This window comes from Zootoca vivipara, chromosome 7 (genome assembly GCF_963506605.1).
Source record: "Zootoca vivipara chromosome 7, rZooViv1.1, whole genome shotgun sequence".
Lineage (NCBI taxonomy): Eukaryota > Metazoa > Chordata > Lepidosauria > Squamata > Lacertidae > Zootoca > Zootoca vivipara.
In genome coordinates, this window is record NC_083282.1 from 17,350,343 (window position 1) to 17,367,805 (window position 17,463).

At 42.5% G+C, this 17,463-nt stretch overlaps 1 protein-coding gene across 2 annotated transcripts in view; it reads right to left on the bottom strand.

Annotated features, from left to right (window-relative positions):
• Positions 1–17,463, bottom strand: part of NTNG1 (netrin G1) — a 210,248-nt gene that overhangs the window by 60,991 nt on the left and 131,794 nt on the right. For both annotated transcript variants that reach the window (XM_035123311.2, XM_035123309.2), the window contains exons 4-5: positions 11,690–11,862; positions 4,309–4,335 (exon numbers count right to left, since the gene is read on the bottom strand). In XM_035123311.2, the coding sequence (XP_034979202.1) occupies positions 4,309–4,335; positions 11,690–11,862 (200 nt within the window). The remainder of the gene's footprint in view (positions 1–4,308; positions 4,336–11,689; positions 11,863–17,463) is intronic.

Sequence of the window (17,463 nt, forward strand, 5' to 3'; positions counted from 1 at the left end):
CCACAAAACTATCTGTGCATCATGTCAATCCTATTTTCTGCATAATTGTGCACTTTCTAACAAACTACTTAGCATAATTAGTGTCATTGTGTACTGCGGAATACAGATTAGATGCAGTAGTTTGCAAACAAACAACTAGTTCAAATCAGGGCTTTGAAATTACAGGAGGAGGGTGGTTCAGGGGGATGGCTTTCCTCTACCACGACGAGTGTGGCCACATAGATGTGACAGGCAGTGACAACATTGAGATGGAAGGCAGGGAAGCAGAGAAAAATCCAGCGTGCACACAGCAAGGTGTGGTGGTGGGTTTCACTTTGTCACATTTTGTAATAGAGAAGGGTTCATAAGTGGTGGAGTACAGCCCAATCTACACTTTACAGAGAATAAGCTAATAGGGTGGTATATGATTGAGAGAGAATTATGGACTGTATTACTTCACTTGTTAAATAGGAGTGTCACTTAAAAAAACACACAAACCTTTTACATGAAATATACTCACTGTATGTAGTAAACTAGTGCATCGGAAGAACAGTTTCAGCACAGTTCTTTCTCTGATGTCCTAGTTTTCGACATGCTCCGGTGTAGTTACATGGGACATGTGAAAAATATGGCAGTGCAGTTTTAATCTCATCTACATAATGTATAGAACACCCCTGAATTGCTGGTTGAGTGCAGAAAATGTGTAAAAGGGAAGCATGAAGGAATGGACTTTAATCTTCAGTGTTCAGTCTCAAAAGTACTTTTTGACAGGCTTGTCTATACCATGATTATTTAACGATGGTCAAAGTAAGGTGCTCTGTAGGCATAACTGATCATAAAAGCTTTACAGTATTCTGAAATTGGTTTTGGGACTCATTAATTGCTAACCATCCCACTATCAGCTATCCCCCCACCCCACTCCCAAGCTAGTGCTGAAAAGATCAGCATTGGAATCAAATGTGCTGGAAATGATCAAAGAAGCTCTTATTCAATTGATAGACAACAGCAGGTACAAATGACCTTAATGGGGAAAGCTCTGGTTTAATTTTTTGTGTAGATGATCAGAAAGGATGTGTTTACTTAACAACCACTCTTTGCATTGCACTTAAACATTAATGACGTGCTGCTTTAATACAAGATCCTTTGAGATCAAAGTGAATACAGAATTACACATATATGTTACGCACCAATATATACATATTTTATTCTTCCTTGGGCATGCTTTTGATCATCGTAGTCTTATGGATGATACATGAACATCTGTTGCAATGGATATTTTTTTTGTATGCTGGATGTTTTGTGTTCATTTCCCCCCTCTCTCCACTAAACTGAGCAAAAGCTCCAGGCATACAGAAGCCAATATACACAGTTCAGTGTTTTCTAGCAAGCGATATTAAATGCACTACCTGAGAATAATCTATTCCCAGCTGAGAGAGGAAAAACCTCCTGGAATGAACACAAATATTGCATTAGCATAGACAAAAGAAGAAATCACACAGAATCCATTAAAGCAGCCTGATGTTATTAATCTCGTTTGGCATGTGTGTGTGAACACACACAATTTGCAGTCCAGTGAATCTCAGTAGATCAGAATGGGGAAAACACTGGGTTGTATCCACTGTTGGTCCTACTCAGAGCACACCCACTGAAATTAATAGGCATGTCTAATGTAGGTGCATCAATTTCACTACGTCTCCTCTAAGTATAACTTGGATGCAACCCTCTATTATTTATGAATGGTATTTAATGTGTTAAGAAGTGCTCATATTTGAATGAACACTTGTTGAAGTGAAACCTATTCCACATTTCCTCTTAAGGGTATCTAAAAGGGATATTTGTGAACTAAGGCTATACAACAAATTTGAAGAATCCATATTTGTAAATAGTCACCTGACCAAAGCAGGAAGTACCATCAGGAGAGCAGGCAAGGTCGATTGCCCACCTCCACCCCCCTTTGTAGGGACAAACACATAATAGCTATTGACTATTTTTGGTAGGCTTGTGACTTGGGGGACTCTGAAAGGTTAGCACAACTGAAACAATTCCCTTTTTAGCAAAGGCAATTGATACTAACGACACCACTGCTAAAAGTGTCAAAATATCAAAGAGGTCAGCAATGCATCCTTTCAATTCATCTCGGATTAATTCAAGTCTATATGAGTTTCCCAATTAAGAGTCCAAGGCCAACATCTGCTGATGCTCAGAGATGGTGAATGCAGTGAAGAAAGCTATATGGGAGTGTAAAGTGAATGTCACAACCAGACAAGTGCATGCAAGACAATACCAACAGTCTGTAGCACAATAACTATTTTTACCATTTATCCATTTCTGTTAGCTATGACGATGGATTTTTGTTTGCCTACGAACCATAAGATTCTCCCCGGCTTCCCTTAAGCTCCTCCCCACTTTTCTTTGCATCAAATAACACAACCAAATTCACTGTCAGGGCTTCACATCACTGTGCATTTGCAGTCAGACCTATGCTGAGGCGGATACTAGGGCAGAAAAAATAGATGACGAAATACATAGCACTTTCCTCCTGCATAATGTTAACACTAATTTCATTGCAAGGAAAATGGCTACTTTAACATTTAAGCCAGTACAAAAATGGACAAAGAGCACCACATGCATTCATGACAAGGCTAGTTTTGAATGCATTTAGCATGTTATGTGGTGCTTAACAAATCAGCCCTAAGCCTATTTATGAGCTGAAGAAAACTGAGTTGACTTATAAATGCACGGTCAGGCCTCTCAATTTAGAAGAAGTGCAGCTGATAAATTATTAGGTCACTGTTTTTCAGCTGGATGTCAGGTATTGCAAATCTTTTGTCGGCAGTTAAGAAATCCATAAGGGTCCTGCATAGCACAAAATCTGGACACAATCCGGACAAAGTGGATTTAAATCCCATTCGTGTTTTAAGCATGTGCTTAACTCTCCTGTTGAAGTCAGTGGCATTTAAAATTGAGAGTAGCTAGATCTGACTAACTTGTTTAAAGCTTGTGCTGAAAAGAAATAAGATTCTTCCCAGCATGGCTGCAGAGATCTATCAAGGCCTGTTTCTCTCTTTCCTAATTTGGTGTAAAGTAGAACCCATGCATCACAGCATCATGGAGAATAGGAGGCCTGTGCACACTTTCAACATTCCCAAAGAACTCCCTTCTCTGTGCTAGTTTCTAATTTGTACAGTATCACATACAGAGTGAGAAAGGAGGATGTAGAAAGTGAGCACAGACTCCCCTTTCCCCATAATGCTCTCGAGCACTGCCTCTACTTAAGGCAAGATAGAGAGAGAGAAAATGGGGATCTATTTAGCCCTATGGGAATTACTTTTTAACCCTATGGAGTCCATGGGGATTACGCTGCCTATAAGCAATGCACTTGCATTAAAAAGGATTGTTCCCAAAGTGCATATGCTGCGTTTCCTACAGTACTACTTTACTGTATAAGACATTCAGTGACTGAGTACACTTTGTCAGCACTTGGGATTCTTTAGCATAAAGTTCCAAATTTATTTACAGTGAGATCACCCCAGATTTCTTAAGTAAAACCTGAGTATCTGACCTAGGGTAAAAGTGAGATAAGTTATACATGTAGAAAAGGTGTTGAATAGAAATACTCATTTCAGGGACAATGGTGCCTTCAGTTTTCATATTTAATTTATTGTCTAGAGAAGGGCATTCTATAAATCTTCTCTAGCAGGAGATATTGGCCTCATCTGTGTGTAATGCTCAGCAAAACCATGATGTAGCTGGATGAACAAGGGTGTGGGCACCCAGGAGGAGAATCATGTCCATTTTGCTTATCGTCTAGTCCTGGAAAATGATATTATTGACTTATCAGATATCTATATCACCCTTTAAAGAAAAATTAACAGGGTGGTTTGCAGATTTGAACCTAATTTGGAATAATTACAATACAATATTCAATGTAATCTGGACTGGCTATAGTGAAGGATCTCCAAATAATGTCCTGCCAGTTTGAAGAGTAGTTGGTTTCCTCTGTTGTGCTTGTTTGAAAGCAAATAATAAAGGATTCTGCTTTCACTGTCAAACTTGACAAATATTAGATGTGAATCATTTGAAATCCCTTAATTTGCAAAAATAATAATAATGTCTGTTTAGCGATCACAATCTGCATTGGCTGTTGGATGCTGTGTTCCTTTGAACATAAATATCTATAATGTGCAAATGCAGCAGGAATATTAGTAATATTTCTCCAGTTACCACAACTGCAGGTTTCAGGGAGAACAGAAATAGATGTTGGAAAAATAGATTTTCAGAGGCTGAACAACAAGCAAAGCTGGCCTAAGTCTGTTCTGTATTACTTACTACCAATGCTGGAAATACTGGGCATACCTGAAAAGAAAAGAGAGAATTTTGGTTAGGAATGCATATATATTGATGTATATTTTATATTACTCCATCAGTAGATTTCATTGTTATAGCACCACCACCAAGGGCAAGTTCTAGCCAAAGGCAAGCATCTCACAGTCCCATTGAATTCTATGGGTGAATGAAGCACATGTTGCTGAACTTTTAAAAGTGCTTAACTGTGCCTCCATCACTTGTTAAGTTCTTCCAAATCTTCCATGTGTAAGGGCAAAGTGGAACAGTTAACACAGAAATAATTGTTTCTGAAGATTCTGAGTTTCTGTGCAGCTATTACATTACATTAAATTAAATATAAGCAATTTGCAAGCAAGCAAGCAAGCAAACATAATTTCATGTTTATGTAGGTAATATTATAACAAATATTGCCATTGTTGCAGTATGGACTTCTTTGGCCACCTGTTGATAATTGTTAACTGTATTATAGTTACCTTTTGTCTTTGCTTTGAACCTACTAGAGTTAAACCACATTGTGTATATACATGTGTGTACTACTCTCAAGTTCAATTAAAGTTGGAGTTGTCCATTAATACCTTTGAATTCTGGATTTTGAACAGTGCCACTGAATATGGAGATGAGCATTTTTATGCTCAGAGGTAAGGCTGTTACTCCAAGAAAGGAGACAATTCTAGTCTTTGTAACTGCTTGCAAAATGTTCAAAAAACTTGTAATTAATAAATATTTCACTTGCTGGCATTAGAAAGCAACAGATTTTTTTTAAAAAAATATATCAAAAAAATCATTTGAAGCCAGTTAGTCATCCCACCTCTAATTTCTTTGCGCTTGCAGACAATATCATGATAGGAAAACAGCCAGCTAATGATCTCATGCAATCGAGCATTTTTCAAAATGACCTTATTCTCAATGAGGTTCAGGTGCTATGTAGGAGGCTCCCACAGTGGTTAATACATGCCAGAACTTGTGGGCGTTTGGGAATGTTATTTATGTCCAATGTGTGAGAAATCACTGGAAATTGCAAACAGAGCATACGTTCCTCTCATTAATCTTCATTATCTGTATCACAGCTATTTGGCTTTCCTGTTTCACAATTTGGTAATGGCAACAGCAAACTCCTCAGTGGTGGCTGCTGACTACTAGGCTGGTGCAGGTGGAAGACAGCGCAGAGGCAGAGGACAGAGCAGGTAGGCAAAGCCAGGGACACATTTGACACAGACAGACAGACAGACAGACAGACACACACACACACATAGTTTAAGTAGTGGGGAAGGAGAAGGAGCAAGGACAGGGGATGTGGCGGGAGAGTAGGAGAGTTGTTAAGGGATGGAGGGGGAAGACTAGGGGCTGTGATGTAGAAGAAATATTGAGGTTACAGCAGTGGTTGTCAAAGAGTGTGCTGCACTACACTGGAGAGGATGGCAATTGTGTTGGGAAGATTCAAGGACAAAGAAACATTTAAACATTTTGGTGTAGTATAGCATTCTATATCTATCTATCTATCTATCTATCTATCTATCTATCTATCTATCTATCTATCTATCGTATCATCTATCCATCTACAGTCATACCTTGGATCCCTTGCGAGTGAAATGTTTTGGCTCCTAATCACCACAAACCCGGAAGTGAGTGTTCCGGTTTGCAAACGTTCTTTGGAACCCGAATGGCCTTGGTTTCCAAACGTTTTGGAAGTCGAACAGACTTCCGGAACGGATTCCGTTCGACTTCTGAGGTACCACTGTATATTAATTTGCAGAATATGGATACCGAGGACAAACCTAGTTGTTTATAATTATATTATGCCAGTTTCCAAAATAATAAATTACAACATACAATCAAGGCAGCAAGTAAACCCAAACAGTGTTGCAAAAACAGAGAAACGAACAAAAGAAGCCCAAGTAAAAATTTCTGCAATAATGTTACAATCTGAAAGGCTTCCCGTAGGCAAATAACACTCTATTATTGAAACCCTGGGTTCCTGTGAGATTATCTGCAATGCAGAATAAGTTTCTTATCACTACACCTATGGGCAATGTTATTTTCTCACCTGTGGGGAAGTATACTTAATAGCATGGCTGGCGTAAGGGATAGAGTAACCTTTGTACAAATAAAAGCCAAATTCAAGGTTGGATGGAATGTCATGATTTAGGAGCAAAGCCATCTCTCTCTGAGCCTATGTGCCTAAAATCTGTTTGTTTTGTTACATTTGTACAAGTTTGTTTGTTAGATGCCGAAAATTATACAAAATCACAGGTGAGGCAACATAAGATTGCAATCGATCTGGAGGGGTTTGTCCCCCCCCCCAGTCACACTGCCTAATACAAATGCCTATACAGTGGTGCCTTGGGTTAAGAACTTAATTTGTTCTGGAGGTCTGTTCTTAACCTGAAACTGTTCTTAACCTGAGGTACCACTTTAGCTAATGGGGCCTCCCGCCGCCGCCACACGATTTCTGTTCTCATCCTAAGCAAAGTTCTTAACCCAAGGTACGGTACTATTTCTGGGTTAGCGGAGTCTGTAACCTGAAGCGTCTGTAACCCGAGGTACCACTGTACAATATATTTTGAGACAAAAATACTGCACATTATCCCCCCTTTATGTCAGTAATATACCAACTGTGAAAAATCCTAGACCTCAAGAAATCTGAGGATATCAACTCCTCTTCTACTCCCCCCCTACCAATTTGTTTGTCTAGGGTAGATCACATTGTGCTTCAAGCAAAGGGACAGGCAGGAAACAAAGGAGAACTGTACCAGATTTTGGCTGAGCTTGACAGCTCTGTCAGACACCAGGACCTTATGATTTATTGTATAGTAGTCAATGTTCATGACTGATGAAAGTCTGAAGGTACTTGCTCTTATCTTCTAGCACATGTGTGGCTGAAAACACTCCAGATTTCACCTGCAATCTCACTTTAGTGGAAATTTGATGGTGTACAAGAGATGCAGGAAAACTCTGCCTCTGATCATGTTTGTAATCCTTTAGTGATGATACCTCTGCATGCTAAGTATTTGTTTTAGATTTGTGAAGTATATATTGCATTGCAAGAGCTTGGGGGTGTGTTATGAATAAGAGGGACTCAATCACTAGGGAGACACCTGGACAAGCTGCATAAAGGATGTAGGATGCTCCCGTCTACAAGGAGCAACTGAGAGGCAGAGCAGAGTTGGGTGCCGAGGAATTGTGTTTTTCCATGCAGCATCACTCAAGCTGAGTGATTCTGAAGCTTTTTCTAGGCTGTGAATTCTCTGTGTGAGGAGGGGAGGGGGGAGAATCCTGTGAATTTCAAAATGTATCGTGAACATAGCTTTAAAGTATTAACTCTGTGATCCAAAGTGTCTGTTTTTCTAAAAGTTAATGCGCTTACAAAATGTTTTCCCCTTCTTTTTGAAGGTTCACTTCCCCCCGTGCCTGGTAGGAATTTTATCATAATTTCATGCCCTCCCTGCCCACACTTCATGGTTTGTTACTTAGTCTATTACTTTCACATTAAACTTGATAAGGTCCTGCTTCCTGTGATATTCATTTTGGAGGTTTGATTCCTCACAGCTGCTGCTTTGAAGTGCGAGATAACATTCGGAACATGGCACATTGCTGCTGTTTTTTCCCTTTAACTTTTCATTTAGCTGCGGCACATAACCCTGTTTCTTCAAAATAACTTTTCAGTGAATGGTTATTTCCAAAGCCAGATTTTTTTTTTACTTTTATACAGGGCAAAACTCCGGACTTTTTATAAAAAAGCAACTAATAACTTCTACTCCAAAAAAGGTTTGATGGCTTATTCTCTGCTTGCTCCTTTCCCCCCATCCCTCTCCCTCTGAGGGATTTAGGTACATAAGTCAAATTAGCAAGGATCCGAGTTAATGTATAACTCACTTGCCTGCATGGCAGAACAGTTTCATGGATTTCTTGCTTTTTTTATGTTCCTTTCTTCTTTTTGTACCTTTTCCTGTCCCCAATCTGAAGTCGGTATTGTGCTGCTTTCAATACTATTAGTCAGAGGGATGAATGTGCATGAAATGATCCAGCCAAAAGCTAAGCACTTATAAGTCCCATTGATTTAAAAGAGAGAATTAAGCACCAGCTTTAATCTCTCCCATTTAAACTGTTAGGACTTCAGAGTACTTAACTTTGGCTGCATCATGCTCATCATTTTCGAATATTAGTACTTTTGGTTAAGCATTTATCATGGTCCAGCAAGCAGACCATAATACTTGTGCCATCCACACATGAAAAAAGAAGTTCCTGTGTGAAGACCTCACAGTAGATGAAAAGCACAGTGTACAAGCTTAACATAACTGGATCCAAGTAATGATCATTGGATGTGGGTTTTACACGGCTGTTTTGGGAACAAAATAAGGCATATACTGTATACCAACGATCCATGAATGTAAATTAAAACAAAAAAGGAGCTCCTGAGACCATACACCACACTTGAATCTAACCCAGCATCCAATGCCTGGCACAGTCCAATTACACAGTAAAGTGTAAGGATGCGTATGGCAGTGGGGCTAGTCTTTGTAAAAGGGAGAACTGAGAAAAGCAAGCAGAATGAGGTGTGTGTGTGTACGCAGAAAAGAGGGAGCAGGGGGAATGGGGGTGCAGATGAAAGAAGGGGCATGAATGTGTCTGCAGAATAGGAGAGGATGGTGGCTTCATAACTGGGGGGAAGGTGAAAAGGGTGCCTAGTGGCAGCAATGTGAGAGAAGAGGAATATTCAGGAGGCTACCATGGTGATTGTGTGCAAGCAGGGGGTGCTGCATAAAAGGAAGGGGTGAGGGTGAAAACGGGTGCAATGCAGGGCTGCAGAAAAGTGGCATCAGAAATGGAGTAGGGAAAGTGAAAAGTGATCTTGGTTGTTGCATGGGGTAGGAAGGGGAAGCTCTAGGACAGGCATCCCCAAACTTCGGCCCTCCAGATGTTTTGGACTACAATTCCCATCTTCCCCGACCACTGGTCCTGTTAGCTAGGGATCATGGGAGTTGTAGGCCAAAACATCTGGAGGGCCACAGTTTGGGGATGCCTGCTCTAGGAGATTAACTGTGGGGTTGGCAAGCAAAGCGAGCAGAGATACCATAGAAACAAACTCCAGCAAAACCACCGGTCTTCTGTGATGACCTATTTGTGACAAGGAGTAGCTCACAGGCAGTTGTTTACCATGGTTAGGCAGCAGCTGTAAGCTATGCCCTGTTACACTTGGCTGAATAGGATTCTTGATGTCATATTATCTATGTCACAGATGAAACTGTTTCTGCATTTTTATTTGGAGGTTTGTATGCCTCTGTTGCATGGAAGTATGAACTTGTGCAAGCTAGTTTAGGCCAATGAAAGTAATGGTTAGGGAGCAGTTAGCAAACTAACTTTCACTCAGAGTAAAGGTAAAGGAACCATGGCAGAACGACTCGGGTTGTGGCGCTCATTTCGCTTTACTGGCCGAGGGAGCCAACGTTTGTCCACAGACAGTTTTTTTGGGTCCTGTGGCCAGCATGACTAAGCCGCTTCTGGCGAAACCAGAGCAGTGCATGGAAACACTGTTTACCTTCCTGCCAGAGCAGTACCTATTTATCTACTTGCACTTTGACGTGTTTTCGAACTGCTAGGTTGGCAGGAGCTGGGACTGAGCAATGGGAGCTGACTCCGTCGCGGCGATTCGAACCGCCGATCTTCTGATCGGCAAGCCCTAGGCTCAGTGGTTTAGACCACAGTGCCACCTGCGTCCCTTTTGCTCAGAGTAGGCCCATTTAAATGAATGCCCAACTTAGGTTCATTCATTTCAATGGGTTTAGTCTGAATATGATCCCAGATGTTTGGCTCAACTCTCACCAGTCCCAGCAAGAAAGGCCAACGGTCAAGAACAATGGGAGTTGTTGAGGGCACCACATTGACTACCAATAGGGTTGGGGCATTGAGACTCCAACTGGAGACACCCAGATTCAAGCCCCTGCTCAGCCATGAAGCTCCCTGGACCCTGGGCCACTATTTCAGCCAACCTACCTCACAGGATTCCTCAAAGTATAAAATGAGTGGGGGAAACAATGAACATTCCCTTGATTGTGTTGGAGGAAGGGTGGGATATAAATGTAAGTGGTTCCAAATTAGCTTATTACTGAGGTCCCCTTATTTTTAAAAGGCCAAGCCAGGGACCCCCTACTTTTGAAAAGTTTGATAACTGCATGGTTGTTACCCTGCAAAGCAACTTTCTGAACAAAATGTGGGATAGCCCCTAATAAGCAAAGGATTTTAGGTATACTGAAAAGAAAACAGACTAGGGCTGAGCAATATCTGGTTTCCGACATTGTGATATATCAGCAGCTAAACAGCTTGATATTCCGATATATCATGATGTCTGAAATGGGAGATCAGATGTGGGGATGAGGGAAGGAGCAGTCACAGAGATCTGGTGGGTGGAGGAAGGAGAGGAAGCGGAGTCACCTTCACCCCATGGTTTGCGTGGGAAGGGATGGGGGTGCATCAGGCCGCCTTCAGTGGCAGCCAGTGAATATGCACGTCTATTGTGGCTGCTGCTGCTTTCCTGCTGACGGAGGGAAGATGCTCCGCCTCAGCGCCAGGGGAAGGTAGTGCCTGGTGCCTTGAAGTGAGGGTGATCAGCTGCCCTGTTGTCCATCAGCATGAGGGGAAGGCAGTGCCTTGCAATCGGCTGCCCTGCCCTCCCTCACACGAGGAGCAATATATTGCTGTGTATTGCCGGGTCAAAATCGTTATTGCGGTGTGATTTCAAAACCAATTTTGGCATACTGAAAAATCTCACAAGACCATAAAATATGTGATATTACCGGGCAAAAATGACAAAAATTTAGTTGGGGAGAGGCAAGGGATGGGGCTATGGACCCCTAACTGGGAACTACTGGTTTACACAGTGATTCTCACATTATAGGCTTATCATGGGCTCTTCCCTTCCTATAAATTTAACGCAGTGAACAGGAAATGAGCAATGGAAATTTCCAATAACCAAACTACATTAAAAATGCCCAAAGAATGAGATGTTGGCTTTCTACTGAATGCAATAGCATGTATGAAATATGTGGAGGAGGAAATTTGGCACTTAAATTTATTAAAATGCTACATATGAGTGGATATCACAATTTTGAGGTTATTTAAAAAACAAACAAACCAGGCAGGGCTGGGTTTTTTAAAGTTTATCTTCTAATCCTTTGCACACTTACTTGGGAATAAACCCACCAAACACAGTGGTAGTGTGCTCCCAAATAAACACGCCCATGACTGGTTAAAGTTCTATATTACTCCTGGCTGATGCGTTCTCTTAGGATCATTTTTTTACCCACAAGGCCAGAGGCCGAAACGTATCATCACTACCGTGGCAGTTCTGCTGTGCACAAGTACTCACAGATATTTGCTGTGCCCTTAGGAATGGGAAGATATGAGCCTGCACTCCAAGGCCGCCCCTGATAGTTCTTCTTGCATTTCCCACAGTCTGGGCCTGTTGTATTGTGCTCACATTCACATAACAATTTTTTGTTTTCTTCTCTGCAGCCGGTGGCATGGAGATTACACTTGCACCTAACAAAAGAAAAGGCAAGGTGTTATCACAAGTGGAGATTTCATTTCAAGGTGTTGTGCTCCAAACTGAAGACCAGCTCTTGGCAAGAAACATCTACATAACAAAACACTCTGCTCTTGTTGTTGCTGGTTTAACTTCTGTTGGTTTGTTGTTGTTGTTGGGGTTTTTTTAAGCCTCCCAGCACTGTTTCAAATTGCTTTCATACATAAATGCTGTGACAGTTGGATACTGCTGTTTGGTGTGTACTAATCAAACAAAAAGTAACTACATCAAAACTTTCAGATCTGGTTCTCTTAAGCCCTGTGCTCAAATCAACATAGCTCCTTATAATTAACAATTGTATATTATATCCCAATCCTACAAAGAACAAAACTACACTACAGACTTAACTTGCTTAAACTGTAATTCCTCCATCTCCAGAAAGCTTGGAAATTGGGAGTTCTGTGATGTGGGTATATACGAGGGATTACCAACAGGGAATTCTCTGAATGTCTCTGAGCTATAACACCCAGACCTGTGCAGAAGGGGGGGGGGGCAGCCGCGTATACTTGCCCCAGGCCTCAGAGGGCTAAACTGGCCAGGGGCCTGCTGGACTTAACACTGTCATGCCAATCCCTGTACCTCCCAGCCATCCTAGGCCTCAGACAAACTCTGCATGGGCCTGATAGCACCTGGGACTCTTGGAAGGGGGAGGCTTGACAGTTCTAAGTGGCATCAAACTGAAAGAGGCTGAGTGAAAGCAGCTCCCAAAATTCCTCTCCTTCCTCCTGGGCCGTGTTCAGAAAGTGGTGGTGGGGGATGAGTGTTCAGACCCCTGGGCTCTCACTTGTTGGGTGCCTCAGGGTTCTGTCCTCTTCCCCCATGCAGCCACTGAGAGAGATCATCAGGGGGTTTGGGCTGGGTGTTCATCAGTATGCGGATGATACCCAACTCTACCTATCTTTCAAATCAGAACCAGTGAAGGCAGTGAAGGTCCTGTGTGAGAGTCTGGAGGCGGTTGGAGGATGGATGGCAGCTAACAGATTGAGGTTGAATCCTGACAAGACAGAAGTGCTGTTTTGGGGGGAAAGGAGGCGGGCAGGTGTGGACGACTCTCTGGTCCTGAATGGGGTAACTGTGCCCCTGAAGGACCAGGTGCGCAGCCTGGGAGTCATTTTGGACTCACAGCTGTCCATGGAGGTGCGGGTCATTTCTGTGTCCAGGACAGCTGTTTTACCAGCTCCATCTGGTATGCAGGTTGAGACCCTATCTGCCCACGGACTCTCTCACCAGAGTGGTGCATGCTCTAGTTATCTCTCGCTTGGATTACTGCAATGCACTCTATGTGTGGCACCTTTGAAGGTGACCCGGAAACTAAAACTAATCCAGATTGTGGCAGCTAGACTGGTGACTGGGAGCGGCTGCCGAGAAAGATCTGCATTGGCTCCCAGTACGTTTCCAAGCACAATTCAAAGTGTTGGTGCTGACCTTTAAAGCCCTAAACAGCCTCGGTCCAGTATACCTGAAGGAGCGTTTCCACCCCATTGTTCTGCCCAGACACTGAGGTCCAGCACCGAGGGCCTTCTGGCGGTTTCCTCACTGCGAGAAGCCAAGTTACAGGGAACCAGACAGAGGGCCTTCTTGGTAGTGGCACCTGCCCTATGGAACGCTCTCCCACCAGATATCAAAGAGAAAAACATCTACCAGACTTTTAGAAGACATCTGAAGGCAGCCCTGTTTAGGGAAGCTTTTAATGTTTAACAGACCACTGTATTTTAATATTTTGTTGGAAGCCGCCCAGAGTGGCTGGGGAAACCCAGCCAGATGTGCAGAGTATAAATAATAAATTATTATTAATACTACGATCTTTTGGGAAAGTTGCAAAATTCTCTAACTTTTTTTGGGCGGAGGGCAAACAAAAAAGAGTCTCTACTAAATGAGACTCCATTGTTTGTCCACACTGGTGGATGGAAGAGGCAATGAGCTGAGAGAACAAGACAGGAAACTCTAAGGACCAGCCTCACTGCATTATTGGGGGGGGGATATGGGGAGCAAGTCAACAGAAGCATGGGCGTAGGCAGGGGGCAGGAGGGGGCAATTGCCCCCCTAGAAGCAAAAGGCTGAGGGGCGCAGGCGTGGCAGCCCCAGGCTACCGCTCCCGGCACGAAGCTCCAGAGGCGCGCGGGGAGCGTAAGCGGAGGAGCGCTAAGCAGGAGTGGGGAGCGTAAGCGGAGGAGGCAGCCACAGGCTCCCGTTCCCCTCATGCCTCTGGAGCTTCGCGCCGGGAGCGGGAGCCTGGGGCCACATCCTCGGAAGACTGGGGAGGTGCAGGCAACGTAGCCCCGCCCACATTCCCACTGTGGCCCCTCCCCTCCTGCCCCTTGCCCCTGCCCCTTGCCCCCCCTAATTTTTATCCTGGGTACGCTCCTGAAGGTTGTTTCCTTCACCCTTTTCAGGATGAAATGGGACTTGCAATAATGCTCCTATATGCAACTACTGTAACTTGATCCGGCAACTTGAGATCTTAATCATCATACCATGACCACCTCAAGGGAAACCTTTTGCATCAATAAGTGGTTTGGAAAAGTTCTGGTTATTTTAATTTTAGACATTGGCCCCAGGCTATTTGAGTAAAAAATAAAATAAAATAAAATAAAATAGCAATGTAGTCTACTGTGCTATAAGTATGCAAATTGAAATGGACTGAACCAGAATATGGACCAAAGTCCTTTAATGAACCCAGAGCCTCTTAACGAACACTCAAAAAATCCCCCATGAACTGAAGATGCATTCAAAATGAAAAAGCTCGTTTTATCAGCATGAAAGCATTGTTATTTCTTTCCAGTAGATGTCAGAAATGGTTTAAAATCTCCTTCAGATACATGTTGGAGAGGTGCCCAGGTATTTAGCAACTCTGGTTGATTATTTTCCTAACGATTTTACATCCGGTGGTCGGAAAGATTCTTCTGTGGGCATTTGTCACCTGTTCCATGGAGTGACTAGTAATTAGGGCAAGGCAGCGCAAGGAATGGGCAAGCATTTTTTTTTTAAAAAAAATAGCATGTGCAAATGAACAGCTGCCAAACCTGACTTCCATTTAAGGAAAATTTGACCTGAGGCAAGTAGCAACCCACAGATATATCCTCGGGGCAAAGCCAACTTATGGCATCTTTAAGGAATTCAGGATAATGGAAGATAGAATTGGTAACCTGTTACATGCAGTTTGCATTTCATCTGTGGCTTAAGTAAATGATACTCTCAAGAATGGATGCTATAATAGCTCATTATAGCTGGAAATATTAATAAACACCTCTTTCCTTTTAATTAAAATGGGTGTGTGAGGGTGGTGGGAAATCCTTGTAAACAGGTTTATAAATGAGGCTCCGCTAAGCAGAAAGTTTAATTGTTCTATATTAGTGGTGCTAGATTCCCTGATAAAAGGCTTGTTTTCTTCACACATTTACATAATGGCTTTAAATATAAACAAAATGTAAATATGCTTTAAATATAAACAAAAACACTGCTCAGTTCATGACAATAAATAAATAAATACTGGTACTGTTTAAAATAGGTAAAGAATGAAAAATCTGGAAATCGGAGAGGTTCTATGAGAAGTTGTTATGAATGAAGAGTCATCAGACATTTTGCTGCCTGATATGAAGCACAGATGGCAACCCCCTACAACACACACACACACACACACACACACACACACACACACACACACACTTTAAAAAACCTTGAACATAAGAAGAGCTTGCTGGATCAGGCTAATGGCCCATCTAGTCCAGCAACCTGTTCTCACAGTGGCTTACCGGGTGCATATGGGAAGCACAACCATTTTGGCTGTGAGCCCTGGAAAACCTGGTTTTGTTGGGTGTGTTGCTCTTTTTTTGTATCTTTATCTTAGAACTTGTTCTTTTATGTGGAAATTGTTCAGATTGGCTGTTTCTTTTTTTTCAACGTATGCATGTATGAAGGCAGGATCCGAGCATAGATCTGCCATTGGATTTTTCTTCTACCAGTACTTCTTTTCCTTTCATTCCACTGAGTTTTCAAATAACATATTTCTATGGTAAAAATGAGTAAGAAAACTCACCACATCTACAGCTTTGATTTCTAAGAGTTGGAAGAACAAATTCAAAAAGAAAACAGACCTCATAGAGGTTTGCAAGAGCTCCTGTTAAAACATTCTTAAAGCACCATCACTGGGATAAACTCTCAACAGAGCCCACCTACTCTCACGAGCCCATAATTTAGTGGCATAGCACTCTGCAGGACCAGTCTTCCCCCCCAGAACAAGACAGCCATTGGAATAGTAAACGCGGGATTGGACTGTGGGAAGTAGTTCCTTCGCTCAGGCACGAAACTGAGAACTTTGAGCAGCACCAGGGGAAAGGCCAGCTGGACCCGCCTTCTGGAAACATAGCCGCTTCAAACTTATAGACTCTTATATCCACCCCGAATGACAACCCCCATAGCCCTGTAAAGCATTTTTATTTTAATAGCTGGTATACGACCGTAATAAAGCTTGATTGATAGTGGCATAGCACACAACCTGCATGCAAAAGATCCCAGTTCCAGTTTCCACGACTCCCATTTAAAAGGGAGCAGGGCTTGGAAAGACCATTACATTAAGTCCTACATAACTGTTACTGGAATAATAGTCTCTAATGGTGTTAAGCAGCTCAAGGTGCTCAAATGCTCCTTCCTCTATGCAGTATTCTATAGGTGCAAACACAGGATGAATTAGGACTACTTGTACGAAAAGGGGCTATGGATAAGATGCATGCTTCTACACTTGTGTGATATGAGGGTGCATGTAAGGCCTCTGTCGAGTTTTTGACTACACAGCAGTAGTTAAGTTGCTGTAAAAACAGCAGACAATCCTGCAGCCCCAGCATGCTCAGTCTATGTGATCTGATGGGCAAAATGTGTACAGTACAAACATCTTTGCATACATTCACATGGACATGCACAAGTTAACAGTGCCAAAAGGAGTTCTTGCACCTTCCCCTAGTTAATACAGCTAATTACCAATGGATGCTGGAGAATGTGAAATGGTTGGTGTATTGCCCTATAAACGGACAGCGCTTCTATGTAACTTTCATATGTAACATGCATAACCCACCTGTACTGAATGAATACACTATTTGGCCAGTTTATGCAGTACTCTGTGGACATTACCCAGTTGTGCACATTTTCCAGCATTCCTCGGAAGCAGTGCATATCGCCTGGGAAATGTGCAAACTCACTTGTTCACGCTATCTGTGTGTTCACAGGTAGGGGGCTGGACTAGATGACCCTCGTGGTCCCTCCTAACTGTACAATTCTATGCATCTATGCTCAGCATTTTAATGTGACTGTGCATGTTAGTGGAGTTTCTGCACATTCTTCACTGCACTTATATTAGGTACACTGCTGTTACATTAGCTACAATAAATGAGGCTATGCTAAGGCGCACACATATTTGCAAAATAAAAATAAATTCTATGCCTTGAGACTTTGGGGGTGGGTGGGCACAGGCTTGTAGAGACTGGAAGGGAAAGCCAGAAGCTGCTTCTTCTTAAAGGCTTCTGTTGCAATTAGTTATCATGGCTTCTTCCTTCAGTCTTGTTCTC